The sequence below is a fragment of the Panthera leo genome, chromosome D3 (genome assembly GCF_018350215.1).
Source record: "Panthera leo isolate Ple1 chromosome D3, P.leo_Ple1_pat1.1, whole genome shotgun sequence".
Lineage (NCBI taxonomy): Eukaryota > Metazoa > Chordata > Mammalia > Carnivora > Felidae > Panthera > Panthera leo.
In genome coordinates, this window is record NC_056690.1 from 48,837,863 (window position 1) to 48,865,620 (window position 27,758).

The following is a 27,758-nucleotide window of genomic DNA, read 5'->3' on the forward strand; positions in this document are numbered from 1 at the left end:
TTATTGGGTGGTGACGGATGAAAAAGAAAAAGATAACCTTTTCCTCCTATATCAAGAAATGTTGGCTAGATTTTGTGCAGCATGTGGGTTACCTTATGAGGTCTTGAATTTGTGAGAATGGTCATTGTCACAATGTCTTTGCCATGGGTTAAAAGGAGCTCAGGGAAATATCAGTTACCACATCACTGGTAAGTTCCCTGGAGGAATCATTCTATTTTCTCTCCTTTCTGCTAAAGAACTTTGGAAGAACTATTTATAGTTGTATAAATCTTTGTGAGAATTTGCTGGACTGACTTAAAAATATGTGATCACGAGGAGAAAAAGCTGTGGGGAAAAAAAACACTTTAGCTATTTTTGTGTGTTTTTAGAATTTGTCCATTTCTTCTTGGGCCTAATTTGTTAGCATATAGTTTTTTATAGTGTTCTCTTATAATCCTTTTTACTTCTGTAAGGTCAGCAGTAATGATCCCACTTTCATTTTTTAATTTTATTTCCTTAAAATATAAAGTAGGTTATTGGTTTGAGATCTTCCTTTTTTTAATGTAGGCATTTACTGCTATAAATTTCCCTCTGAGCACTGCTTTCACTGCATTCTGTAAGTGTAATGTTCCAATGTTGGAACATTGTGTTTTTGTTTTCATTTATCTCTAAGTATTTTCTGATTTCCTTTGAGATTTCTTTGATCAGATGGTTGTTTGAGAGTATGCTGTTGAGTTGCCACATATTTGTGAAATTTTTAATTTCTGTTTTATTGTTGATTTCTAGCTTCATTCCGTATGGGCAGAGGAGATTGTGTGAGTCAATCATTTAAAATTTATTTAGGCTTATTGTGTGGCCTAACGTAGGATCTGTCTTAGAGAATATTCGATGCACACTTGAGCAGAATGCGTATTCTGTTTTTGGAGGGAGTATTCATAAATGTCTGGTAGATCTAGTTGGTTTATAATGTTAAGTCCTCTATTTCCTTATTGATCTTTGTCTAGGAATTCTACCCATTATTGAAAGGGAGGTATTGAAGACTTCAGTTGTTATTGTAGACCCCTATTTCTGTTTTTAGTTCTGTCATTTGCTTCATAAATTTAGGGACTCTGCTGTCTGGTATGTATATCTTCTTGATGAATTGACTCTTTTGTCAACATATCATGTCCTTGTTTATGTCTTTTAACAATTGTTGACTTAAAGTTTATCTTACCTGGTATCAGTATAGCCACACCTGCTTTCTTTGGTTATTATTTGCATGAAATCTTTTTTCCATCTTTTTGCTTTCAGTCTATTCATATGCTTTCATCTAAAGTGAATCTCTTGTAAGGTAGCTTGTTAGTTTGGATCATGTTAGTCTCTACCTTTTGATTGGGGAGTTTAATCCATTTACATTTAAAGTGATTACTCATAAGGAGGAACTTATGATATTTCACTATTTTTCTGTATGCATTGTAGCTTTTTTAAAATCCCTTATCTGTTATTACTACCTCTTTGGTTTGATTTTTGTTGTTGTTGTGTACTATTTTGATACGCTTCTCGTTTCCTGTTGTGTATGTATTTTCAGATATTTTATTGATGGTTACCATGGGTATTACAATTAACATCCTAAATTTGTAATAATCTAATTTGACCTGATATCAGTTTACCTTCAATACTGGGATGTGGGGAAAATAGTCTTTCTTTTTGGCTTTTTACTGTAACTTATAAAAGTCTTCAAAATTTTTCCAGCCTGGATTATCCCCTATTCCCACCTCAGTCACTGAACTGTTTCAGAGATATATGAGTATGCTTTTATTTATAGTGGGCAGTTTCTATATAAAACATAATGGTATAATTTAGTATGGAATAGAATATTTCCATGTAATGTTTATTATTCTGTCATCCAAGTCACTGTTGTGTGTTCCAGTCTTCAGATGGAATTCTTCTGTTGTATATTAATAGCATATGTTCTAAGGATTTTGTTGCCCAAGGCAAAATGGATAATATCTACCCCACCTGGAACCTCAGTAACTTAGCTTAAAGCTAACACTTCCTTAACCATAACCTAATTGATTTTCCCCTGCTTGCCTTTCCCCACACTCATTACTTAGTGCAACTAATGCCACTGTCTGAATTTGTACTACATTATCATCCTTCTTTAAACAGAAGTAATAATCATTTAGTTACGTTTGGATCTAGTTCAAAATTATATTTGTTTTGTAGACTTTGATCTTATAATAATCATTGTGTCACAGATTTAGCTCTGTCCTTACATTTTAGTTCATCCCTGATAGGATTTATTTTTATCTGTACAGTGTGGGAATTTTTACCCTATGAATTTCACAAAAACAAGCTTACTTTTATTAAAAGCAAAATCCCACCATCTCTTTTCATTTGACATCCATCTACTTTTGGTAATCTTTCACATGTTTAGATATAATTATCTAATTAATCATAGTCCATAAACTGAGATTTAAGTAAAGAAGTAGAAAGTGACACATGTGACACAGAGCTTTTGATCTTGCTGCCAGGTGTTTTCCAGCCGAAGATACAGTCTTCTGCACGCCAGTGGTCATGGAGAAGCTTCAGTGTTTTCTGGTTGAAAGGGGCTTTGTGCTTCCTTTAGATGGGATAATAATGATGGTTTTATCATTTGGTCTGAGTCCTTATATTTTCATTGTTAAACCACCCTATTCAACCTAACATAAAGACTTGGGTTAGGCCTGTGTGGTAGACAGGAAGCAACGTGGTAAGATGGGGTTACTGTTGTTTAAATAAGTTTGGGGAATCAATAGGAATAGGGGAGACACTCATTTGCTTAGCATCTGTAAGAATAAAGGAAGGATGCATTAAACCAGAGGCAGTTGTATCTAAATTGGGAGAAGAAGAAGGGGTCTTAGCATGGGGATGAGATTGGGTTAAATTTTAGAAAGTCTGTGTTTCTTTTTAATTTAGTGTTTGTTGTCCTTTTAAAATTAAATTAAGTCAGTAAACTATCCCCAGAGTATCTGAGCACAAAAATGGTAAAGATGAAGTATTTAAGAAACCACTGGTTATTATGTTTATGCCTCATGGTTGGCCTGTAATGTATTCCATATTCTATCTTGTATTATTTAACTTTAAAAGCATTTGAGAATTCGTTTTGTATTAAACGTGAACTAAAATAAGTAGCACTAATACATCCTTGTTCGTTATACTACGGTAATACTCTTTTGATCTAGTTAAATACCAACAATAAAAATTTAATTTAGAAAGAATCTTGGGCATATGAAATCTCTTGGTCCCAGTTAATTGAATCAACCATAAGCACGGGATAAAACAAAGATGGGCTTGGTGCTATACCTATGATTTCCAAGCCAGGCACTGACTGTTAGACTAAATGTTTAAAAACTTTAAGTTTTCCTGTTATACAGTCTCCCACAGTCTCCGTCCCATATTTTGGGTGTCTGATTTACTGAGATGACTAGATGGCAGGATATCTTAAATGCTGATTGGAAAGATTGCATCCGCCAATCCCCATCTTAGGTGTATTTAGAAAGATAGATGAAAATTTTAAAAATATTTAGATTGGAAAGCACTGTCTTACACTCTAGAATATCAAAATAAATAAAGCAGTGTAAATTTTATCATTTTATGGAGCAAATTAAGACAAATAATTATACTTCTCTGTTATGGCTCTCATTTATAAATTATCTACTTACTTTCTCTGACTTTAGTTTCTGTCCAAGTTCATAGCTTAAAGGAGTCCTCAAAACAAGGTTTAGGATATTAAATGTTTGCCTTTTCATCTTATGTTCTATTTTGATTGAAGTTGTACTCACTTGTCAAGGTTAGACCAATCCAGCAATGGAAATGGGGGTGGTAACTTTCATCTTTGATGTGTTTTTTAGTGAAGTGATTGTTTTTTTGTTTGGGATTTTTTTGTTTGATTTTGATTTTGTCTTTGACAGGCCTGAGATTTCATTAAACATAGTAAGGTCTGTAGAGATGGGACAATAATTTAACTAAACAGATTTTAGATTATAGGTACATGGTATACTCTCTTGCTTTCTACTTCCTATTGTTAGGATTTGCTTGGCTTAATTCTCTTTTTTTTCCCCTTGCAGCTTTCTAGGAAAGCTCTGAAATTTGAATGCTTAATAACCTCTCAACTTTCAAGGATGACTAAGGTTTTTTTGTTGTTGTTTGTATTATCAGAAATACAAATATTACATCTTGAAAATTTAGCTCCCTGTGTATGTTGGTTATTATTGTCTTTAGCTGATTTATTAAACCTCATGTAGAATGTGTTGCCTAAGGATCATTAGGAATCTTTTTTTTTTTCTTTTTTTCCAGGCAAGTGAAAATTACATCCTGTCTAGTGATACCAGATCACAGCTCAAATTTCTTGAAAAGCTAGATCAATTGGAGAAGCAGAGAAAGGATTTAGAAGAAAGAGAAATGCTACTTAGGGTAGCCAAGGTAAGAGCCTACATGATTTATGATTGAACGTGGCCTGGCAAGGAGGTCAGAATTGGCTTTATTGTTGGTTGACTGTCTTGTTTTTATTAAGCTTTGAGATTTCTCTGAAGGATTTCTTGAAATGAGATTACTAATAAAGTCTCTCACAGCCAGGATAGTGTCTGTCATATAGTGACTGTCAGCTAATTTAGCTTAATGAGATACAATCTTTTATCTCCTCATTCTCAATTCCTGTGTGCCTAGGATCATACCTACTACCCTTAAGTAAAAATGTTTTTTAAAAATGCTCAAGGTCTTTTTAGGGATATAATTTGATAGGTGCCAAGTTGAATCTGAGAGAGGAAAATTTGGAAATTTATGGGTAAAATTAGGATTAATTAGGATTATATGGAGCAAAATATAGCATGGGCAGAAATGGGTTAGAGAATGAAAGAACAGGTAAGAAGAAAAGTATCTTATAAATATATATAACTGTATTTATTTCCTTTCTTCTTTATTGAAACATTTTCCTGAGCTGTTAGTGCCTGATGGCCTGAAAGCTGGTTCTACCATGGTTTGCATTTTGTTGCTTCACATTTCCTTGTAGTCCTAGGGCCTTTGCATGTAGTCATAAAGGTTGGGCACTAGACTTATTTTTTGTTTTAAACACCTTAGTTTTAATTTTTAGTGTTATTGTCAATCTCCCATATCAGAGTATTTGTTCGTAATCACATACGAATCACCTTTTTAGTTAATTTATTTTGAAGGTATTAATTAATAAATGTTAATTAATTTATTTTGGTACTTAATTTATTTTGGTAATTAATTTATTTTGAGGTATTTCATACTTACCAGGAAAGTTGCTGTACTGTACAAAGAATCCTCCTCTCCTTTTCTCAGATGCCCCCCATTTTTAACATTTTACCGCATTTTCTCCATCTCTATCCTTTCTGCGCGCGCACGCACACACACACACACACACACACACACACACACACACACTATCATTATTCTCTTTCATTCCTTTGTTCTTTCTTTGAATTCAGAGGTTTTTTTTGTTTGTTTGTTTTGTTTTTTTTTTTAGTATTTACAAGTAGTGCAATTATCATCTCTAATTAGCCTTTCTCTGAACTTTTTGAAAGCAGGCTTCAGCCGTGATGTACCATCACTGCTAAACATTCTAGCATGTATTTGTGAAAACAGGACATTCTGCTATATAACCCTCCAAATCAGGCTGTGAACAATATAACACTGCCATGTAATCCACAGACCCCATTCAGATTTCACCAGCTGTCTCGGCTCATTCTCCTTTTCCTCCATGGTTTATTCTTCCATTCAGCAATATGTGTTTTATTTGTTGCCCTCTCTTTTTCAGACTCCTTCAGTTAGATTTCTGACTTTCTCCCTCATGTCTTTGACAAGTTTCAGAAGTATAGGCCTTACCATCTATAGGGTGACTAATAATTCCTGGGTTCATCTGATATTTCCTCATGTCTTAGGTCATGAATTCTTGGCAGGAATATATACATTCTTCCCAGCTGATTATATCAAAAGGCAACCTTGATCACCCAGTTGTGTGGGTGCCTGTCAATTTTCTCCATTTTAAATTTGCCACTTTCCTTTTTCTAATCAGTTTTTCATAGGAAGACATTCCAGGATTATATCAGTGTCCCCTTCCTCATCAAACCTCTGTGTATCCACTTTAGCACCCATAGATGGTGTCACTTCTGTGATGGGCACAACTTATAAATACGCAAATAGTGATTTTTAAATTCTCATCCTCTTCTACGTTTATTAGCATTCTACTATGTGGAAGAGCTTTCCTTTCTCTTTTATTCATTTATTCATGCATGCATTCATTGATATCCATATGGGCTCTTGGATTTCTGTGTGATTCAACAGGTTGTAATCCATTACTATTAATTATTATTTTGATGCTCAAATTCCTCCTGAGTGGGAGACCCTTCCAGCTGGCACTTTTCTCTGTTACTCATGTTTCCCATCGTTCCCTGAGCTTGTCCTTACTTTCTGACACAAGATGTTCCAGGCCCAGCTTTTGCTTGTCCTTCCTCAGCCCTGGAATCAGCCATTTCCCCTAAAGAATCTTGTGTCTTTTTAGTTGAGGATGTTGTCCAGAAACCAAGAGTAGAGCTTACAGTGTGCTCATTGCTAATGGGGTGTCATCACATGTAGGACAAGTCAAGTGGACACATCTAGGAAATATACGTATGGTGTATATGTATGTACCCATGTATTTATATATACACAAACATACATTTGTAACTATTTGTGTGTATATGTTCTAAAACCATAATTTATATGGATACCTCCGACTCCAATATCTTAGGACTTTTTCTAGCCTAAACCTTTCCATGTTTATAAATACTTTCTCCTTAGTCAGATACTTGACTCTTGTTATCCTCAATTTATTTTCATATGTGCTCAATTTACTTACTTGCTCTGTGTAACTAATCTCTAAAACAGCCATGCTGGCTGCCTTCTCTGTCTGCTACCACTGTTTCCCCTGCCTTCATTTCATTGCCTGTGTAATTAGTAGCCATACTCACTGGCCATGCCTTGGTCGGTCTCCCCAGCCCTTCATCACTCCGCATTCTTGGCCACTGGTCTGTAACTTCATGTCCCCAACCCTCACAAGGAAGTGGTGCACCACAACCTTATCACTGTGCTGTTTCTCACTGCCTCAGTCCCCATGCTGACCCCTCTTGAGCTGGGAAGGACAGCTGGGGCAGGAAGATGCTCTTCCTTGAGCTGTCAAATATTATAAGCAAGCACACAGTCAATGTGATGAGGTGGTTTATTCATATTTTATTTCCAATTACTGTGCTGTAAACAAAGTCATAAACTATTAAATACTTGTTTAGTTATTATTGGATATAATATAGTCTCATTCTCTCTTGGTTTTTCTTCCTTTGCCAGACTTCTAAATATTAGAGTATCCCAGGTTTTATGATTTTCCTCCCTACTCAAAATACCTTTTACTCTTAATAGGTTTTCCTAACTTAGTAAACAACACAATTGTTTGCCTTGATGTTCAAACCAGAAAACTTAGGAGTCACCTTTAACTCCTTTTCCTCTCCCTACATCCAGTTTACTTCCTGTTCTGTTTCCCAGATGTAGTCTTCATCGTCTCTTTATCACCAGTGTCACCTCTCTGGTCTAAGTCATCTTTCACTTGGACTTCTGTAATGTCTCCTAACTGATCTTGTTTTCCTTTTACAATCTGTTTTTCATACTCTTGTCAGAATAGTGTTTCCATAACAAATCATGTGTGCCTCTATTACTTGAAAACCTCAGTGACTTCCTCTTGCATTTAAAATAAAATCCAAACTTCTTACCAGATCTTAAAAGGTACCCACCTCCCTCTCTGAGCTCATTCCTATCCCTCCCTTCTTCACTTGTCTTGCTCCAGTCTTGCTGACCTTCTTTGAGGGTGCCAAGTGTGCATCTTAGCTAATTAGGCATCTAAACCTGAAAGTTGAGTTCCTATGTCCTACATCTACTCTGGTCTTCATCCTCTCCGAAAGTTGGAATTCTCACCCTTCCAGTTGCTTAGACTAGAATCCTAGGAAATCATCCTTAATTCTCTTTACTTCACACCCTATATCCAGTCCATCAATAAATCTACCTCAAATATATTTCAACCTGATCATTTATCATCATCTTCTCTGTTATGACACTAGTCCAAGCTGCCCTTCTCTTTTTCTAAAACAATGGTTATTTTAGGGGCACCTCGGTGGCTCATTTGGTTGAATGTCCAACTCTTGGTTTCGTCTCAGGTCATGATCTCACAGTTTTGTGAGTTCGAGCCCCACATCAGGCTCTGCGCTGATCAGCACAGAGCCTGCTTGGGATTCTCTCTCTCTCTCTCTCTCTCTCTCTCTCTCTCTCTCTCTGTCCCTCCCCGACTCCCTTGGTCTCTGTCTCTCTCAATAAGTAAATAAACTTAAAAAAAATAAAACAATGGTTGTTTTAGAGTAGTCTCCTCCATTGTTCTGTGTGCCTGTACCTCCAATCTTGGGTCCCTACGGTTCTGCATCCACTGCACAGCAGCCCGAGTGATCTAAGGTGTTGTATCAGTGGCATCTCACTCCTGTGCTCCAAGCCCTATAGTGGCTTTTTCTTATAACTAGAATTAAACCCCAACTCCTTATCATGGCCTATGTGGTCTCCAATCCATCTCTTTCAACTTTTCTCTATGTTCTAGCTACCTGGGCCTTCTTTCTTTACTTAATTTTTAAAGTTTGTTTGTTTATTTTGAGAAAGAGAGCACGCAATGCACGAGCATGTGAGTAGGGGAGGGGCAGAGAGAGGGAGAGAGGGAATCTCAAGCAGGCTCCACACTGTCAGCTCTAAGCCTGACATAGAGCTCATGAGATCATGACCTGAGACAAAATCAAGAGTCAGATGGTCAACTGACTGAGCCACCCAGGTACTCCTCTTTCACCAAGCTTATTCCATTTTAAGTCTTTTGCAATGACTGTGCCTTTTGCTTGGCGTATTCTTCCCCCATATTTTTGCATGGCCGCCTCCTTCTTGTCGTCCAGATCTCTACTCAAATGTCACTTCTTTCAGATGTCTTTTCTCCCTTCCTAGCTAAAGAAGTACTTACCCCCCCCCACACACACACACATACTCCTTCCTCTATTACATATTTTATTTTATTTTTATTTTTATTTGAGAGAGAGGGCAGGGTAGAGGAGGTGGGGGAGAGAGAGAATGTTAAGCAGGCTCCATGCTCATCACAGAGCCTGATGCAGAACTTGACCCCATGACCCTGGGATCATGACCTGAGCCAAAATCAAGAGTTGGATGCCCACCTGACTGAGCTGTGCAGGTGCCCCCAATTTTATTTTCTTTAATATAACTTACCACTATCAGTAATTGTTTTTTTATTTTCCCCATCATAAATTCTTTACATATCGTAACTGTATTTAATTTTTATAAAATTTATTGTTTTATTATTTTCTTAAAATATAAGTCTCTTGAAAGCAGGACTTCATCTTGTTATTTCATTTCTGTATCTCCAGGCTCAAAATAGGCACATAGAGTAGAATTTATACTATGAATAATCATTAAATACTGTTTGACAAAGACTTGCTACTCAAATGTACCCATTTCATACTGGGGCAAAAATTATATACTCACAAATATATATACACATATATGTACATACACACGTTTTTATATAAGTGCATATATACACACTGCTTTGTCTCTTAATACAGGTGGAATAATAAAGGATTTTATCTTAGTTTGGGCTGAAGTGAAGTTGTTTTAACAGATAGGGGACGGGGCGCCTGGGTAGCTCAGTCGGTTGGGCGTCTGACTTCAGATCAGGTCATGATCTCATAGTGCGTGGGTTCGGGCTCCTCAATGGGTTCTGTGCTGACAGCTCAGAGCCTGGAGCCTGCTTCAGATTCTGTGTCTCCCTCTCTCTCTGCCCTTCTGCTCATGTACTGTCTCTGTCTCTCAAAAATATATAATCATTTTTGAAAAAGTTTAATAGAAAGGGGACAAAATGAAGAAGAAAATTATTAGTTTTGGTGGAGTCTTATGTAGGTATTTAATTAAGGTGTTTAAAATTACAAGGCACTTTTAAATCTAAACGGTTTCTTTCTTTCCTTAACAAAAATACCAATAAATCAGTAAAATGTATCCAGTAAATTTAGTAAATAAGAAAATACCTTTAGCTTTTATTTTGTTAGCTACCTTTAGGTAGCTGATGTTCCATTTCATAGAACAAATATTCAGATTTATAAGGAGTTAGATAACTTTGTTAGAGAAAAAAGAATACTCTGCAGCATATTTTTCAGTGGACAAATGTTCATAGTTTCAGAAATGAAGTTCCTTACTGTTGGTTTCATCATAGTATTGCATACAGAAGATAGTTTTCTCCTTACAGCAATCCTGTAAGATTATTCATTTTTGGAATGTTGAACTGAATCAGTATGGAAAGCAATATTTAATAAACATTTATTGGGCATTTAATTGTGCACAGCATTGAAGTAAGTGCTGTGGAGGACCCAGAGATGACAAGATACTCTAATGAAAACACTGGGGTGTATTTCCTACTTAATTTTTTAAAATTCTACTTTTAAAGAGATAGTGATTTGGTTCAAAGTCCATCAGGTTCCTGATTTTATGTGATTTATTTTTAAGTGTTTATTTTAATTCCAGTTAATTAGCATACAGTGTTAATATTAAGTTATATGCCAGTTAATCAGGCATCCGGTATAGTGATTCAACAGTTTTGTACATTGATTTTAATAGTCTTGGTTTTAATAGTCCTTGAAATACCATAGGTTTTTCCAAAATGGCTTCACCTGAAGATTAGCCAGTGTTGATTGCTTTCCTTCATTTGAGCCAACAATTATCCTTCTATTCTTTTCCTTCATCTGTACCATCCGTTTTTTAATTTTTAGTGTTCTAACAAGAACAGCGTCATGCCTCAACTGGACCTGACTGACATCGTTAGCATCATTTTCAGTATAAGCTTCCTTGGGGCTAGAGCCGCAGCAGCCGGCCCAGATGATGGGAGGGAGGGGGCGTAACGGAGGGAGTGCACCAGACTGGATTGAGGCATTTTCCCCTGGAGCTAAGGTTTTCAATCACAAGAGAAAATTGTCATTTATTAAATATTTAACGGCAACTATGGTGTTTAGATGCTAGTAATTTCTATTAAAATTTTCTTTTCCTTTGATAGAGTCGTTCCAATAAAGAAGATCCAGAACAGCTGAGATTAAAGCAGAAAGCCAAAGAGGTAGGACTTTCAAGTTACCATGCTTGTCTTTGTGTTGGAGGGAAGGTTGGCAGCTCTCTCCTGGCAATTAGGTCAGGGTTTATTTTGCTGTTGCATACCATTTGCAGAAGCCTTGGGGAAGGACAGGAACTGCTCAAGGCAAGGGCAGTACTTCAAATGAGGTCAATGAGTTATGTGCTCTCTTTTTAAAATTTATTTTCAAGGCTTAGGCCTGTCTAGAAATGGCTCTTTGTAAACTACAGTGGTGTACTTGGAGGAATATAATGTGGGATTAAAAAAAAGAAAAAAAAAAAAAGAAACTTCTGAGATTTAGCATCTGGGACTGTACAATAGGCTACATTTTTCCAGGGTAATTGTTCGTTTTGTAAATCTGATACTGCTTATAATTCTTTGGCTGGGAGGTGGTACTGGGATTTAGTTTTAAATGGAAAACGCCTCTGGCTTTTAATTTTCTGGGCCCAGCAGTTTTCTGTTCTGGAATGGAGCCCTTGTTTCACACAGTTCATGTTTAGCTGCAGGGGTTTTAGTTTATAGCTTAGACTGGTTAAGCTTTTACTCCCAGAGGCCTCTGCATAGCAACTGTAGAAATCAACAAATAAGTTCATTTATGTCTGCAGCCTCCTCTCAGTAGCTGACTTTTTACATTTCCCAATATCCATTTCCTGACTTTTCTAGCCCCAGAGAAAAAAGCTCCACTAATTGGAGCTTATTTTAATTGAGCCTTAATATTGGATCTCACTGGAGTTGCCCCCAGAGCTGCTGAGAACAGAAGGAAATGAAAGTACCTAAGGTTGAAGATGTGGTGTGTGTTTGGGTGTGTGTGAAATTTTTCACTTGACCTACAGATTCTTTTCCCTGCTGAATAAATCATCAAGCCTGTTCACATTTCTGATTAAGGATCTGACAGCAGACGATAATAAAGACAATTGAGGTGTGAGACGTGTGATATGGAGCTGAAGAAATTGGTTTCTATAGTTACTTGACTGATTTCATGCAATTTTTAAGGATCTTTGTGCTAAATAAGAGTGATTTCCTGAGCAACCTTTTTCCTTAACTGTGCCTCTTGAACTATGAAATTTGTTGTTGCTTAACATTGCAGCACTCGGCTCCTAGGTGCCAGCAGCAGCAGGTTATTTATGAATGTTTTCAAGGCCCTTATTGTTTGGATTAATGTAGGAGCTGAGGCAAAACAAATGGAAATCTAGTAAGATTCTTACAATCAGTGTGGTATGTTTTCACTAAAATAGAGAAGGAAAATGCATGAACTCTGGATGGAGAGGTTTCTTCTGGATTGAGATGAGGAGAACTGGAAAGGGAGAACATTAGAAAGGATTGAAGTCAGACACATTTCAACAACAGAACACTTCTAATACTCATTTCTGTTCAGCAGAAAATTTATCTAAAGATGTTATCTGAAAAAATTAGTATGAGAACTATACCCATTACCCTCTTTAAGCAAGCCTGGCTTCATAGGTTATTTGGGAATGGACAACCTATTGTTCTGAAACACAAGCATTCCTCTTTGTTTCAATTAAGGACCGATTAGATGCTTATCTTACTTTCTTGTGATTCCACCCCCTTTTGGGAAAACACATATCAGAAAGCTTGCCCTTTTATCTTTAAAAATCTTATCCCATCTTTTCCTTTTTCAAAAACCTTCATTAACATCTGGATTGATTAATTTTTCCTTCAGGTTTGTATGGGATGGTTTTGTTTGGTTGGTTTTTCTTTTAATATTGTGTTTAATTGTTCCCTGAGGGATGAATAGGTGGACAGTATTTTTCAAAGAAAATTGTAAAAGTAAATATGCAAAAAAAAAAAAAAAAAAAAAAAAGAAAGAAAAAAAAAGTACCTCTCTTATGAGAGCAGGTGGTAGCAAACCTGTTTTTTCCCCTCTTTTTGCGCCTCCATTTATTTTTTTTCCTAGCAAGATTTAAAGGACTGTATAATTTCTTTCCAAAATATTTTGAAAGTTTCCTAGTTGCATACTATCCTAAATCTTTCAATTAAAAAAAAAAAAAATCAAATACACTGGCCTCATTCCAAGAACAGAGCCACTTTGTATTAGTTGCAAATGTTTGATGAAACTGCAATATTGTCATTTTTGTGACATTTCCTTTGCCCCCTAGAGCTTTTAATAACTTTAGTATTCTAAGGGCCTCTAATTTAGAATCAAACTCACAGGGATACCATATTGTGTTTCGTCGCAAAAGTCATTGACTCTATCTTAATATAGTTGAACTGTTCTCTTGTGTGGTAATTTGTAAGGTTATCACTTGGGATGTGCTAATTGTTATCACACTGGTATAAACTATAAAGCTTTCATTTGTGATTTTTTGGTATTTGGTCTGTCTGGGAAGTTTTCTTTGTTCAACTGTGAAAATTAGCATGGATTCCTTTCAGTTGCTCAATTTAAAATTTGTTTGCTTTCTTTTTCCAGGTAACTAGCTACCTACCAACCTAGTCATAGGAAGTAGATTAAGGAGAATACCTTATGAATGCAGAACTCCAGATAACTATTTAGAGAAGTTGTAGGCTTTGTTGATCCTGAGAAATGTTTCAGCAATGTTTCTCACGTAAATATTAAATAACTTGAATCCCCTTCATACATAATTTTATAATCTATGGTGGTTTCAACCGTTTAGGATAGAGTTTTGATCTTGATCATTTCTCCTGGGTGTTTTCTTCTCTATTAATACCATTTTTGAGTCTGTTCATTTCTTTTTTGCATTCTGGGTATAAGGACAAACTGTGTTAAATCAGGCAGGTTTTTATAAACGTGTCTGATAATTTTTTTTTCATCCTTCCCATCGACTTCCAATTTGGACATTCTTATTTGGAGCTTAAAAAAAATAGGCTGCCCTTGGGATTTGCCTCCAGTCTAGTCTCAGTCCATTGAAGTGGCTCCTTCTGCATACTGTTCTTATTGACCTGACAGGTTATCTGTCTGTTTGAAAACCTTATTGTTGTCTGGCTGAAATGTCTATGGATATCCTTGTAATTCAGACATCTTAGTCTCAACTTTGGGGCTGTTTCCTGCCCCCTCCTCCCTTTTTCTATTTTTGCCTGAGGAAAAAAGCAACAATATTTTAGAGTGTAAGCACTCTATTGTAACTTTATATTTTAAATATCAATACTTTTGGGGCGCCTGGGTGGCTCAGTCGGTTGAGCGTCCGACTTCGGCTCAGGTCATGATCTCGCGGTCCGTGAGTTCGAGCCCCGTGTCGGGCTCTGTGCTGACAGCTCAGAGCCTGGAGCCTGTTTCAGATTCTGTGTCTCCCTCTCTCTCTGACCCTCCCCTGTTCATGCTCTGTCTCTCTCTGTCTTAAAAATAAATAAACGTTAAAAAAAAATTAAAAAAAATAAATAAATATCAATACTTTTAAATTCTGGTTTAAAAATTTTTTCCTACGTGTGTTTCCTAAAATTGAAGTACTGACATTCTTCCATTTTACCATCTATTTGTGAAAAGTTTTAGATGGATTACTAATTGCCAAATTCTAACTTCAAGCAGGTAGGTACATCTTTGTTTAATGCAGCTGTAGGCTTGTCGAAATACGTGCTGTGTATCCTAGATTATCATCTAGCCTTCGATGTTTTCCGTTCTTACCACATCATCCAGAATTCTGAGGAGCAAGCCACCTGACCTTGGAGTTCATACATCCTGATTCCTTAAACATTTGTTATATATACTGTGACCCTTCTTTCCTTTTGAATATATCCTCTTTCTCCTTTGGGAAATGTGAATTCAGCACATCTGTGCAGAATGAGACAAAGAATTCATTTACTTCCTTTTAACAACTCCTAGCATTCCCACTTTCATTTGTTACCAGACAATAGAGGAAAGAAAAAGGAATGCAAGACCTGTACCTGCTGGCACTTAGCTTCACAGGGCAACCAGTAGAAACTGTTATATTGGTATGAAAAAGACAAAAGATTTTTGTTTTTTTAATTTTTTCTATGTTTATTTATTGCAAGAAAGTGCCTGCACTTGAGCAGAAAAAGAACAGAGAGAGAATCCCAAGCAGGCTCTGTGCTGTCAGCACAGAGCCCGATACGGGGCTCGATCCCACAAACTGAGATCATGACCTGAGTCAAAACCAAGGGTCAGACACTTAATCAATTGAGCCACCCAGGAAGCCCCTTAGATGAAAAATTTAAAGATACGGCGTCCGTGAAATGTGATAGTTAAGGCTGTTAAATTATAGCAATTTGTATTTAAACTTATGCTAGTTCTGCATGAGTGAAAACTCATGGAACACTAGACAGGACAAAATGAAACTTGTCATTTTAAATATGTGTGTGTGTGTGTGTGTGTGTGTGTATACATATACATTTTTTTTGGTCATTAAGAATCTATTTTAGCAATCCAGTTAATTTAGTATGGAGAAGACATTTGTAAAATGACAAGTTGTAAAAAGCTTGTGTACATAGAGAAACAGATGCAGACATTTCAAAGCATTGATAGTCTAGGACAGAGGTTCTCAAACTTTGGTGGACATGAGTATTATCTGGAGGGTTTGTTAAAATACAGATTGCTACCCCCCCCCCCCCCGCCCCCTTCCTAGTTTATGATGCAGTAGGTCTGGGCGAGGCTTGAGAGTTTACATTTCTAACAGATTTCCAGGTAATTCGCTATTGCTGCTGCTCCTCTGGAAATCACACTTAGAACCATTGGTCTAGGAGGAGAAGGAAGAGGACCTTTAAAATCCACCACTTTTATTTTCCCGTTGACTAAATGGTCATAGAAGGTCAAACAAAATACTGTGGTTTGGGAATCTAAGAGTTGGCATCTTGAACTGGCATTGTTCAGTTACCATTCAGTAAATTCTCTTCTGGGAGCTGAGAAATGGATATTTTCTCAAGAGATGTATATTGGTTGTATCTCTTGATTGGTGTACCTTACATAGGAAAGATAGTATTTTATTTAGAGCTTCATCAGAAGGTTACATGCATTAATTTGGAAGTATAGGATCTGTGTGGCCTGAGGGACATTCTACCCTTTTGGTAGAAGAGGTATGTATTATAAGAGAAATAGCATTGAACTAGAAGTCAAGAGTCTTCAATTCTAGATTCAACCTGCCATTGACTACATCTCACTTTGGGGAAGTTACTTTACTTCTTGAACTTAACCCAGTTTCCTTTTTTCTTTTTTTCAAACATCACAAGTAAGATTTTTTATTTGTCACCATTAAATGTCTGAATTTTAAACAGATTCTTGGACTGATGGCTCATATCCATCAGCTCGTTCAACTTTAGCACCGGTGTCATCCCCAGTAGCTTTTCCAGAACTACTGCCTTCACCATGAAGCTCCATGAGCTTTCCCAATTCAGACTTGGGCTTCTTGAGCATTTTTACTTTTCTAACAAAGACATCATGGAGTGGATAAATAGACTGACAAGCGTTCTCTGTGTCTTTTCCAATGCTGTCTGGAATGAGTTTCTTGACCACTTCTTTCAAGTAATTTGTCTGCACCTCTCGGGTCATGATTTCCATTATCTTTTTCCTAATTTGGCAGACCTATTGGTGCTGAGCATAAGAGGTCTTCCAAATCCAATTGTGGCATTTTTTAGTAAAACCGACACAAAAGAAGCGAAGAAATTACCCATCGGTAGTCTTGACGTCAACATGGGTTTCAATCATGGTCTGCCATTTTTTGACCATGGAGCACATTTTGTCCCGGGTAAGATCCATGCCATGGAAATTAGTCAGGTTTTGCCCTGAACATCTTCAGTAATTAGCTTCAATTTCCCACATGCAACTTCATCATTCTCCAGATCAGCAAGGCTTACTTCAAACACAGGACCCTTGAGGCCATCAGATGCGATTTTGGTTCCTTGAGTTCTTGTGACTTGTGTTTTCTCAATATTTCTTATATTAAACATTGCTGGTGCTTTCACATCATACCAATCTTTCTTTGAAAATGGATCAACCACTTTCTTCTTGGCTCCCTTTTTGCCGCCTTTCGTAAGGTGCTTGTTCTTGCTGACCACCATGTGGCACTGCTCAGGGAGCCAAAAGGGCCCCAGTTTCCTCTTATAGTTGATCCTTGAACAACACAGGGGTTAAGGTCACTATCCCCCTGTGCAGTCAAAAATCTATGTATAACTTTTGATTCTCCTCAAATATATCTACTAATAACCTTCTGTTGATAGAAAACCTTACTGGTAAAATAAACAGTTGATTAAAACATTTTTGTCTGTTCTATATATTATATACTATATTCTTATTCTAAGATAAGCTAGAGAAAAAATATTAAGAAAATCTTAAGAGAAAATACATTTCTAGTACTGCACTGTATCCCAAAAAATCATATATAAGTAGACCCATGCATTAAAACCCTTGTTGTTCAGACCCTATTTAAAATGAACAGAGGGGTGCCTGGATGGCTCAGTCTGTTAAATGTCTGACTCTTGATTTCTGCTCAAGTCATGATCTCATGGGTCGTGGGTTTGGGTCCTGCATTGGGCTCTGCTCTGACAGTGTGGAGCCTGCTTGGGATTCTCTGTCTCCCTGCCCCTCCCCAGCTTGCATGCTGCTCCCCCCCTCCTCAAAATAAATTTTAAAAAATAATAACAAAATAAAGTGAATATAACAGCACATGTTCTGCTTATGTAACATAGCTGTCATAATTTAGGGAAAGGTGAGGTGTAAAAGGAAAAATAGTTACTTAAAAACATTAGCTATAGAAACATTTAAGATAGATGCCATCAAGCTCTTAAATAAGCCCGATACTGACCCATAGATATGTAATTTTTTTTCCTTTGTTTTTTTTCTTTCAAGAAGACTGGAAAGAAGGTTGAAAAAAAAAGAATGTAAGAGGAAGACATGGAGGGGGAGGGTTCTGTAATCTAATACAAATTATATTTGTTTTAAACAATATAGAAATCAAGTATTGTGTTTAAGTCTAAGGAAGAAAGTGTCTAATTGAGATCAGAGAATGTGCTATTTACTGAAATGTAGAGATGGATTAGAAGGGCAGACTAACAAGGCATTGGACTCTACATTCCAGATCCCAAGTATCTCAGGTGTTCTGGACAGTAGCTTGACATCATAAGAACTAGCATTAGTGGTTGGGAGAAAAAAAAAAATACTCAGACCATGTATTGTTAGGTTTGGTGGATTGCCTGCCTAATACTTGTCTTTTAAGGGTTGAAAGCGATGCTATGTTTCTATTGTTGTATCCCTGAATTTTAGGTGAGATGGGGGGAGGTAGTTATTGTTTTTTAACTTGCTTTGTTGGTTCTGTTGACTTAGAATTCATTTGTTAATGGTGTTTAGTGTGGTATTGTTTGCTTCTTTTGTAGTATAATATTTTAGGATTTAACCTTGTTTTCCCCAGTAAGTTGCAGTAATTTAGAAGTGATTATTAGCATTGTTGAGAATTTTAGAGTTTGGCCAATTAATTTTTACAAAGCATATCTAAAATTCTACCTAAATGTTTACTATTTAAAAAACATCTATTGGTGGTAGGGTTTTATTATTTCTACGTACACATAACGTTAACTGTGAAATCTAAGCAACACACTATTCGTAATTCTTTGCAGAATTCAAAACTAGGTAGCGTACTTTATTTCTCTTATTTTTTCAGATTCTTTCAAATATTCCTATTTAGTGGCAATAGCTATTTTCATTGCTACTAATGTATGTTGTTTGGACAGCATACATAAGCTCTGGGGGAGACATTAACTCATCTCTCAACTCTGTCCTTTATACCTTATTATCACTTTCTAAAAGTTCATAGCAAAATCAGACTGAGGATGATAGCACTTCATATTTCTGGATCATTTGTTTTGAAGGACAGCTCTGCTGTTGTCTCTTGTACTTTCAGCACCTGCCTTTTTTTTTTTTTTTTTTTAATATCTTGCCTGCCTTAAGCATGAAAAAGAAACACAGTTTTGAATTTTCTATAGTGTCAGTGTCATAATTATCTAAATAGTTTAGTCCTTCCTGTTAATAATGTCCTTGTGTCCGTGGAGGGACTTGACTATATAATACTTGATTTATTCATTCTTTATGCATCTCCTCTAATTCTGCTTCAGTTTTGCTTTCCTTTTTCATTAATTTTTAAAAAAATCTTTTGTCTTTCAAAATTATGTGCTTAGCATCAAGAAGTACCTCTGTTGACCTTTACATCTGAGAGTTTGTGTGATCTTTAAGGTAATCTGTTAATGTGTTTTGGACTTGATTAAAGTGACTATTATCATAGTTGTACAAAAAAATGAACAGAGACAGATACTAAACATCAGGAATAAAATAATCTTCAACCACCATTGCTCTATTGCTCTCTAGGGCACTGACTTGGATTTTAGGGGACTTATGCTTATTATCAGAGAAGACTGTGATAAGGGAAATGAAGGCTTCTGCCTTTTTCATTAGCCATAGGAAGGAGTAAGGGTACTCTTAAAAGAGAACTTGCCGGGGCGCCTGGGTGGCGCAGTCGGTTAAGCGTCCGACTTCAGCCAGGTCACGATCTCGCGGTCCGTGAGTTCGAGCCCCGCGTCAGGCTCTGGGTTGATGGCTCCGAGCCTGGAGCCTGTTTCCGATTCTGTGTCTCCCTCTCTCTCTGCCCCTCCCCCGTTCATGCTCTGTCTCTCTCTGTCCCAAAAATAAATAAAAAAAAACGTTGAAAAAAAAAAATTAAAAAAAAAAAAAAGAGAACTTGCCAAGCCTGTTAGATCTTTTTGGACCAAAGTGTGTGTTGCTGGTGTAAGTAAGCAAGCAGGCTTTAAGTTTTATGAAACAAAGCTTAGTAGGAATATAATTTAACAGAAACCTGTTGTCAGAATTAAACCAGCTTTTAAAGGTTTCAGTTGGTGAAGTAAAAACACTTCCGACTGTCTCTCCCACTGAATACAGCTATAAAACCTGAACAGAATGCATGGAGAAGCTATGACGGTTTTGAAAATAGTAGGCAAATTGGGGAAAAAGATGAGACTTCAAAATACCACGAATCCAGCAGTGAGGTTGCCATCCCTCCTGCACCTCCCCACCCCCATTCTTCGTGCTGCTTACTGTTGACATGGACAGTCACAGATATGTATGGCAAAGCAGAGTAATTAAAGCCCCCAGCTTTCTGGCCAGAGGACAGAAAGAGGAGACTAGGGAACCAGAAATTACTGGGAAGATTGTGAAATGGGAAGAGCTCAGGAAAGCAAGCCTGTATTATTATTTTAGACTCCTAGGCCCACTCTTGAGCAACACATTTGTCATATGTGAATCTGATTCTAATCAGCATACATAAAGACTTTAAGAATGGAACTAACAGGGGAGATTTAGTAGCTCAGTCGGCTAAGCATCTGACTTTAGTTCATGGTCTGACAGTTCAGGTCATGATCTCACAGTTCATGGGTTCAAGCCCCACATCGGGTTCTGTGCTGACAACTCAGAGCCTGGAGCCTTCTTTGGATTCTGTGTGTGTGTCTCTCTCTGCCCCTCCCTTGCTAGTGCTCTGTGTCTCAAAAATAAATAAACATTAAAAAAAAAAAAAAAGAAGTGGAACTAACAGAGCAATGCTAGGTCCCAGACTGACCACCAAGTGGTCCGCATTTGGGACATATCCAGTGAGCACTACAAAGGCTTTGAAAACTGAACTCGTATTGGAGCTTGAGCTAACAGAAGATACATCGGAACTTGTGACCTAAATCTAACTGACCTGTTCTGCATACTAAAATTAAAATGTCATATTCCAAAGGATTTAAAGAAGACCCAGAGTCTTATAATATTTAAAATGTTCAGGGTACTATTCAAAATTACTTGACTTGAAGAATCAGGAATAAATTTCTAAAATAGAAATTTATTTTTTTAAATGGAAATTTTAGAACTGAAGATAATAGTAATCAAAATAAAACACTTGGCTGGATAGTTGAAAAGAGACAAAAGAGTAAAGAGTGAACTTGAAGATGGACAAGTAGAATTTATCTAATCCAAAAACTAAGGAGAAAACTGATCAAAAACAAAAAACAGAAAAACAGAGCCACAGAGACCTGTGGGACAATGACCAAGGGTCTGGCATTAATGTTATTGAAGTCCCAGAAGAGAAAGAGTAAGATGCTAAAAATATGTTTGGAAAAATAATGGCTAACAACCTCCCAAATTTAGAAAGACATAAACCTAAAGATTCCAGAAGGTCTGTGAACCCCCAAACAGGTTAATCACAGAGAAAGTCAGATTCAGTTGCATCTAAGAAAACTAAAGACAGAGAAAAAATTCTTGAAACTAGCTAGAGAGGTGTACACTTGTCTAATAAGGGACAGCAATTCAAGTGATTGTAGATTTCTTATCAGAAACCATGGAAACCAAAAGAAAGTAGCAAAATATTTTTAAAGTGCTGTAAGAAAAAAACTGTCAACCAACCCAGAATGCTATATCCTGTGAAAATACCCTGCAGTAATAAAGGTGAAATAAAGACAGTGCAGGAACAAGAATAGAATCTTTTGCCAGTAGACCTACTCTAAAAAAAAAAAAATGCTTAAGGAAATTGAAGTTCTTCAGAATGAAGTGAAAATGATACCAAAGGAAAATTTTAAACATTAGGAATTAAGAAAAAGCAACAGAAATGGTATATAGTCTGCCTTTAAGCTTTTTAAAATATTAAAAATAAAAATTCTAACATTGTCGGATTTTCAGTGTATACATATGTAAAAATAAGAAAATTATAACAGAGTGTGGGGAGTAAAAGGATATAAGCTATCTGTATTCCACTTGAATTGGTAAATTATGGATTCTAAGACTGAAATTTTAATTTTTTTTTAAACATTTATTTACTTTTGAGACAGAGAGAGACAGAGCATGAACGGGGGAGGGTCAGAGAGAGAGAGGGAGACACAGAATCTGAAACAGGCTCCAGGCTCTGAGCTGTCAGCACACAGCCCGATGTGGGGCTTGAACTCACGAGCCGTGAGATCATGACCTGAGCCGAAGTTGGACGCTTAACCGACTGAGCCACCCAGGCGCCCCGCTAAGTAGACTGAAATTTTAAGTAAGTATACTGTAATTTCTAAAGCCACCACTTAAAACAATAGGTAAATTAAAGTGAAATATTTAAAGTTCAGATAACCCAAAAGAAGTAGGAAAAGGGAAACAGAAATGAAAAACAGAAGGAACAAACAGAAAAGAAATAATAAAATGGTAGACCTAAATCCAAAAACATCTAAGTTGTTCTATTAAGTGTAAATGGTCTAAATATACCAGTTAAAAGATAGAGATTGTCAGAATGGATTTCAAAACCATGACTAAATTATATGTTTACAAAGAGACTCATTTCAAATGTAATGATGTAGGTAAAAGTAAAAGGATAGGAAGAATGCTTATGTTAGAGAAGAAGAAAGGTCTCAAATTAATAATCTAAGCTTTTATCTTAAGAAACTGGTAAAAGGAGAGCAATATACATCCAAAGCAAGCAGAAGAAGGTCAATAATAAAGATAAAAGCAGAAATCAATGACTTTGAGAACAAAAGGAAAAAATAGAGACAGTAAAACCAAAAGCTAGTTCTTTTATCATGAAATTGACAAATCTCTAATTAGACTGAGAAAGAAAAAAGATGCAAATCACCAATATCAGGAAAAAAGAGGTGGAAATCACTACAGACCCTGCAGGGTAAGGGAATACAAAAGAACAACTCCATGCAAGTAGTTCAACAACTTAGATGAAATGACCAGTTTTTTCAAAAGCACCATCTATCAAAACTTAGCCAAGTTAGGTAGCTAACCTCAGTAGTTTTGTAATTATTAAAGTTAATTTATAGTTAAAACCTTTCAATGAAGAAATCTCCAGGCATAGATCATTTTACTTATTAGTAAATTCTCCCAAAAATTTATAGAAGAATTAATACCGTGTCTCCACAATTTCTTTCAGGAAACAGAAGAGTTAGGAACTCTTCCAGTTCATTTTATGAGACAAGTATTATCCTGATAACTAACCAGAAAAACATTACAAAATAGGAAAACACTTCGGTATCCTTTGTGAACATAGATGTAAACATCTTCAACAAAATATTAGCAAATCAAATGTAGCAATGTATAAACATAATATATCATGACCAAGTGGAGTTTACCCCCCCAGGAATGCAAAGCTGTGATTTAAAAAATCAGTGAATGTAATCTACCATATTAACAATCTAAGAAAGATCATATCAATTAATGCAGAAATACATTAGATGGATTTCAATATGTATTAATAAGAATAACTCTCAAAAATCTAGGAATGAAGAGGACTTTCTTAACCTGATAAAGAGCAACTATTGAAACCCTACTATTAACATTATTCTTAATGATGAAATGACTGAATGCTTTCTTCCAGAGATTAGGAAAAAGGCAAGGATGTCTGTTTTCATCACTATTACTCAGTGTTATATTGCCCAGACAATAAGGCAACAAAAAGAAAAATAGAGAAATTAAATATAAATAGTGTGGGTTTTTTGTTCTCTTAACCATGTCTTTTGTAGTGCAAGAATGTTTCTAATTTGTATGAAGTCTAATTTGTCAGGTTCTTTTTTTTTTTTTTTTTTTTTTTAATGGACCTGTTTTGGGTGTTCTGTCTTAAGACATGTGAGATTTCAGAAAACCAAAGTATACTTTGCAGAGTGGGAGAAAATGTTTTACTACATAGGTAGGGAATTTTGATGACAGAGGTCAATTTAAAAACTTTTTATTTGTTGTGACTATCTTGCAGATGTTAATTTTCTCCAGGGAAAGACTTAAAAAAATATAGCTGATAGTTTGTTTGATTTGTGCTGCAGGGTAGATTAATTAAAATCGCATTTTGTCACCTAGAAGTTCCAGATTATGACAGCATCAGACTCTGAAACTATCTATACTTTTTAAAAGGCCAGCATCAACAAAGAACAGTTTACAACCCCTGAAAACAGTTTTTTAGCAATATATATATATATATATATATATATATATATATATATATATATATATATATATATATTGTGTGTGTGTGTGTGTGTAAAACTACAGTTTAAAAGAGAGTTTTCTTCCCTGTAATTTGTGAAAAGCAAATGGAGAATGGTTCTTAGTTAATTTTTTTTTTTTATTTTTAGTTATGTTTTCTGCTTTACTAAAGACTCAGTTACCTAGGGATTATTTTTGGTCTTTCCTCTAATACTATGAAATATCCTGAAGTGGTCTTTACTTTGTATCTCCTTGAGACTGCCTATTTCACCACAAACTTTACTATTTTCATCCTGCTCTTTTTTTAATATGTTCAAAATTTGGTCAATTCTCTTTTAAAAAAAATTATTTTTGATGTTTATTTTTGAGAGAGACAGAGCACAAGCCAGGAAAGGGCAGAGAGAGAAGGAAACAGAATCTGAAGCAGGGTCCAGGCTCTGAGCTGTTAGCACAAGCCCAATGCTGAGCTCAAACTCACAAACTGTGAGATCATGAGCTGAAGTCTAAAGCTTAACTGACTGAGCCACCCAGGTACCCTGGTCAATGTTCTTTTTAAAGAATGTTCAATGTGTGTGTATAGGGTTCCTCAACAGATTACTTTCAATTGGCTATCTTAGAGCCTGATATTGTTTGAATATTTGTTTAGCAACCAATGGCAGGTTCTTTATTCATTTCTCTCCATAGTAATAAGATTTTGATGGTAACTGAATGTTCTTCCTCTTCTGGAGAAGCTTAAGGACCTTGTAGTGATGTTTTATTTTGGCTTGGTTGTCTTTTCTTTTCTTTCCTTTTCTTTTCTTTTCTTTTCTTTTCTTTTTTCTTTTTTCTTTTTTTTCTTTTCTTTTTTCTTTTCTTTTTCTTTCCTTTCTCTTTCTTTCTCTTTTTTTCTCTTTCTTTTGTTTTCTTTTCTTTTGTTTTGTTTTGTTTTCTTTTTTTCTTTTCTTTTCTTTCTGAAATACCATTTGACACTCACCTGCCCTTGTAAAATGATACTATGGTTTCATGTATTTACTTTACAGTTCTAATGTCTTATTTATCTGTCTTTTAATGGGGCATCTTTCATGAGCACCTTTCATGAGTACCCACATAGTAAATTATATCTTGTAGATTTGGATATTCTGGGTTAATTATGATAAAAACTCTACAGCAAAATAGTACTTTCAGTTTTTAGCATGAAGATAAATATAGAGTAAATCCATGTGAAAGTGTGATCTATAGAAAGGGCTTGTAATAAGAACACTTGGCTCTGAGTTCTGTTTCTACCACTTATTTATTTATTTATGTAACCTTTATGAAGTTTTTCTAAGCTCTTAGGGCATGTCTTCCTTAGTAAAAGAAAAAAAAGATGGTACATGGTACATATATGTATAACTTTCTATCCTATTATAATTAATATTATACTTTTTAATGTGGTTGTAAGAGTTAAATGAGTAAATTTTCAAGGAAGTAGTTTGTAAACCATACAGCATAGAACTCTTTCCTATAATTTACAAAAACTGTCTTTATTTTCAAGTAACTTTTATTTTGAAAAAGTTGACTATAGTGTGGCCAGTTTGTCTCCAATTTACTGTTCGATTTATTCTTCAGGTATTTCTTACCTGCGATTAAACTAAGGATAGATTAAGCACTAGATGCCCTTTTTTTTTCTGGCTTTTCTTCTATACTTCTTCCTTACCTAAATTCTGCCTCTTATTGTTTAGAGATTCAGGACTAAAGAGTTTGTTGGAGTAAAGGTATTAGGAAATGATGTGCTCTTGACTGTTAGGGGAATTTATCATTTATTTTATACTGTAACTTATTTGGTAAAGAACACAGAAATAGGCTTAATGATCAGTTTCTTCCTCCTTCTGAGCATGACTCTGAAAACATTGACTTTTTTGTTGTTGTTGTTCCATCTTCTAGTTACAACAGTTGGAGCTTGCGCAGATACAGCATAGAGATGCTAACCTCACAGCTCTTGCGGCTATTGGACCAAGAAAGAAGAGACCACTAGAATCTGGGTCTGGAAGTGAGGTATTGAAGTAACGTTTGTTATTTTATTTTTCATGTCAAGAAAGCAAGCCAAAAGGAAGCAAAGACATGTACATAGTTTATCCTACCTTGCTTGCCGGTGCTGCCAAATGCTTGTTAAAACTCTCCTTTGCCTATTTTATAAAATATTAACTTTGCCTGTTTTTTTAGGATATATATCACCTTGAACTTTACTCCTCTTGATTACTTATTTTATACTTCTTCCTTTTCCCTCCACCCACCCCCGTCTCTACTCATAATGAGTCACATTATCTCAGTTTTTTATTTCTGTGCATTCTTTCCACTGGTCTTAGATAATCCTCTTCCTACTGTATATCTAAATCGAGTTCATATCTTTTTTTCTTAAGTTTTTTAAAAAAATATTTATTTATTTTTGAGAGAGAGAAAGACTGACCCCGCATGAGTGGGGAAGGGGCAGAGAGAGAGGGAGACAGAGGATCTGCAGCAGGCTCTGCAGTGACAGCAGAGATCCAGATGTGGGGCTCCAACTCATGAACTATGAGATCACGACCTGAGCCGAAGTCAGATGTTCAACCAACTGAGCCACCCAGATGCCCCCAGTTCATATCTTAAGATCAAATCTGACATCTTTTTCTTCCATGAACCCCAATTACGCATTCCTTCATTGACTTCTTGTCTCAGTACATAATGTGTTTGCATGGCAGATTCTTCTCTGTTCCTTATATGATGCATATTTTTTCTTTGCAAGATTTTAAACTTTTTGAGCAGATATAATCCTATTCATTTGTATTCCTCCACAGAACTTACATACTCAATAAAAATTGTTAATTGTTTGATTAGCACCAAGAAAGAAGCTGACCTACATCTGTAGAACAATTATTTGATGTAATGTTAGATTTGTGGATCGATTATCAGGGTGAGATACAGGTACCACTGAGGTAGGGTCAGCAATAGGAGAGCCATGGCTCATCTGTTTTGCTCTGTAAAATTTAAATATGCTTTGAGACCAGCTCCTCCCTAACATATACCCTGAACATTGACAGTTCCTGAATAAATGACAATCATCTCAGTAGAGGAAGGATTTAAAAAATCTAGTTGTTTTTTATTATAAATGTAATGAATGCAATATGTTCACAGGTCCCCCAAAAAATCACAGTATAAAAAATGTTTGAAAAATAAGTGTCCCTCCTCACAGATTTCTAGTTCCCCGTCTCCTGCCCAACCAGACGAAACCATTATTAAGATTTTTGACATAGCCTTCTAAAAATTTATTATGAATATGCACATGTATCTTATGGGTGTTCACAGATCCACGTGCTTGATTTTGTTTTTACTTAATTGTGATCAGACTATGCCTATTGTTCTGCCCTTGATGTTTTTTCCCCTTTTCTGTAATCTCCGTCACATAATTGACCTCCATACTTTTTAAAGGTATAGGACATTACAATGTGTAGATAAACATAATTTACTCAACCCATTCTGTAATGGAAATTTAGTTTTCTTCCAGAACGTTCTTGAACTTACATTGTATAATGTAACTGTAGGCTAAATTCCTAACAATGGAATTCCTGGTTTAAAGGCTATGCATAACATGAAAAACTTTTTGGAAAAATTCAAACACACAAAAAATAGTATAATGAATCCCCCCCCATATACTCACCACTCTGGTACACCTACTATCAA

The 27,758-nt window shown here is 35.9% G+C and overlaps 1 protein-coding gene and 1 pseudogene across 7 annotated transcripts in view; one reads left to right on the plus strand and one right to left on the minus strand.

Moving 5' to 3' along the window:
- TAF4B (TATA-box binding protein associated factor 4b) overlaps positions 1 to 27,758 on the plus strand; it is a 179,024-nt gene that overhangs the window by 65,461 nt on the left and 85,805 nt on the right. For all 7 annotated transcript variants that reach the window (XR_006195060.1, XR_006195061.1, XM_042909611.1 and 4 more), the window contains 3 exons: positions 4,297 to 4,422; positions 11,126 to 11,182; positions 25,986 to 26,096. Coding sequence is in view for 5 of the 7 variants with exons in the window: in XM_042909611.1 (XP_042765545.1) it covers positions 4,297 to 4,422; positions 11,126 to 11,182; positions 25,986 to 26,096 (294 nt within the window). In the remaining 2 variants the exon portion in view is untranslated. The remainder of the gene's footprint in view (positions 1 to 4,296; positions 4,423 to 11,125; positions 11,183 to 25,985; positions 26,097 to 27,758) is intronic.
- On the minus strand, positions 16,340 to 17,179 carry LOC122203058 (annotated as a pseudogene).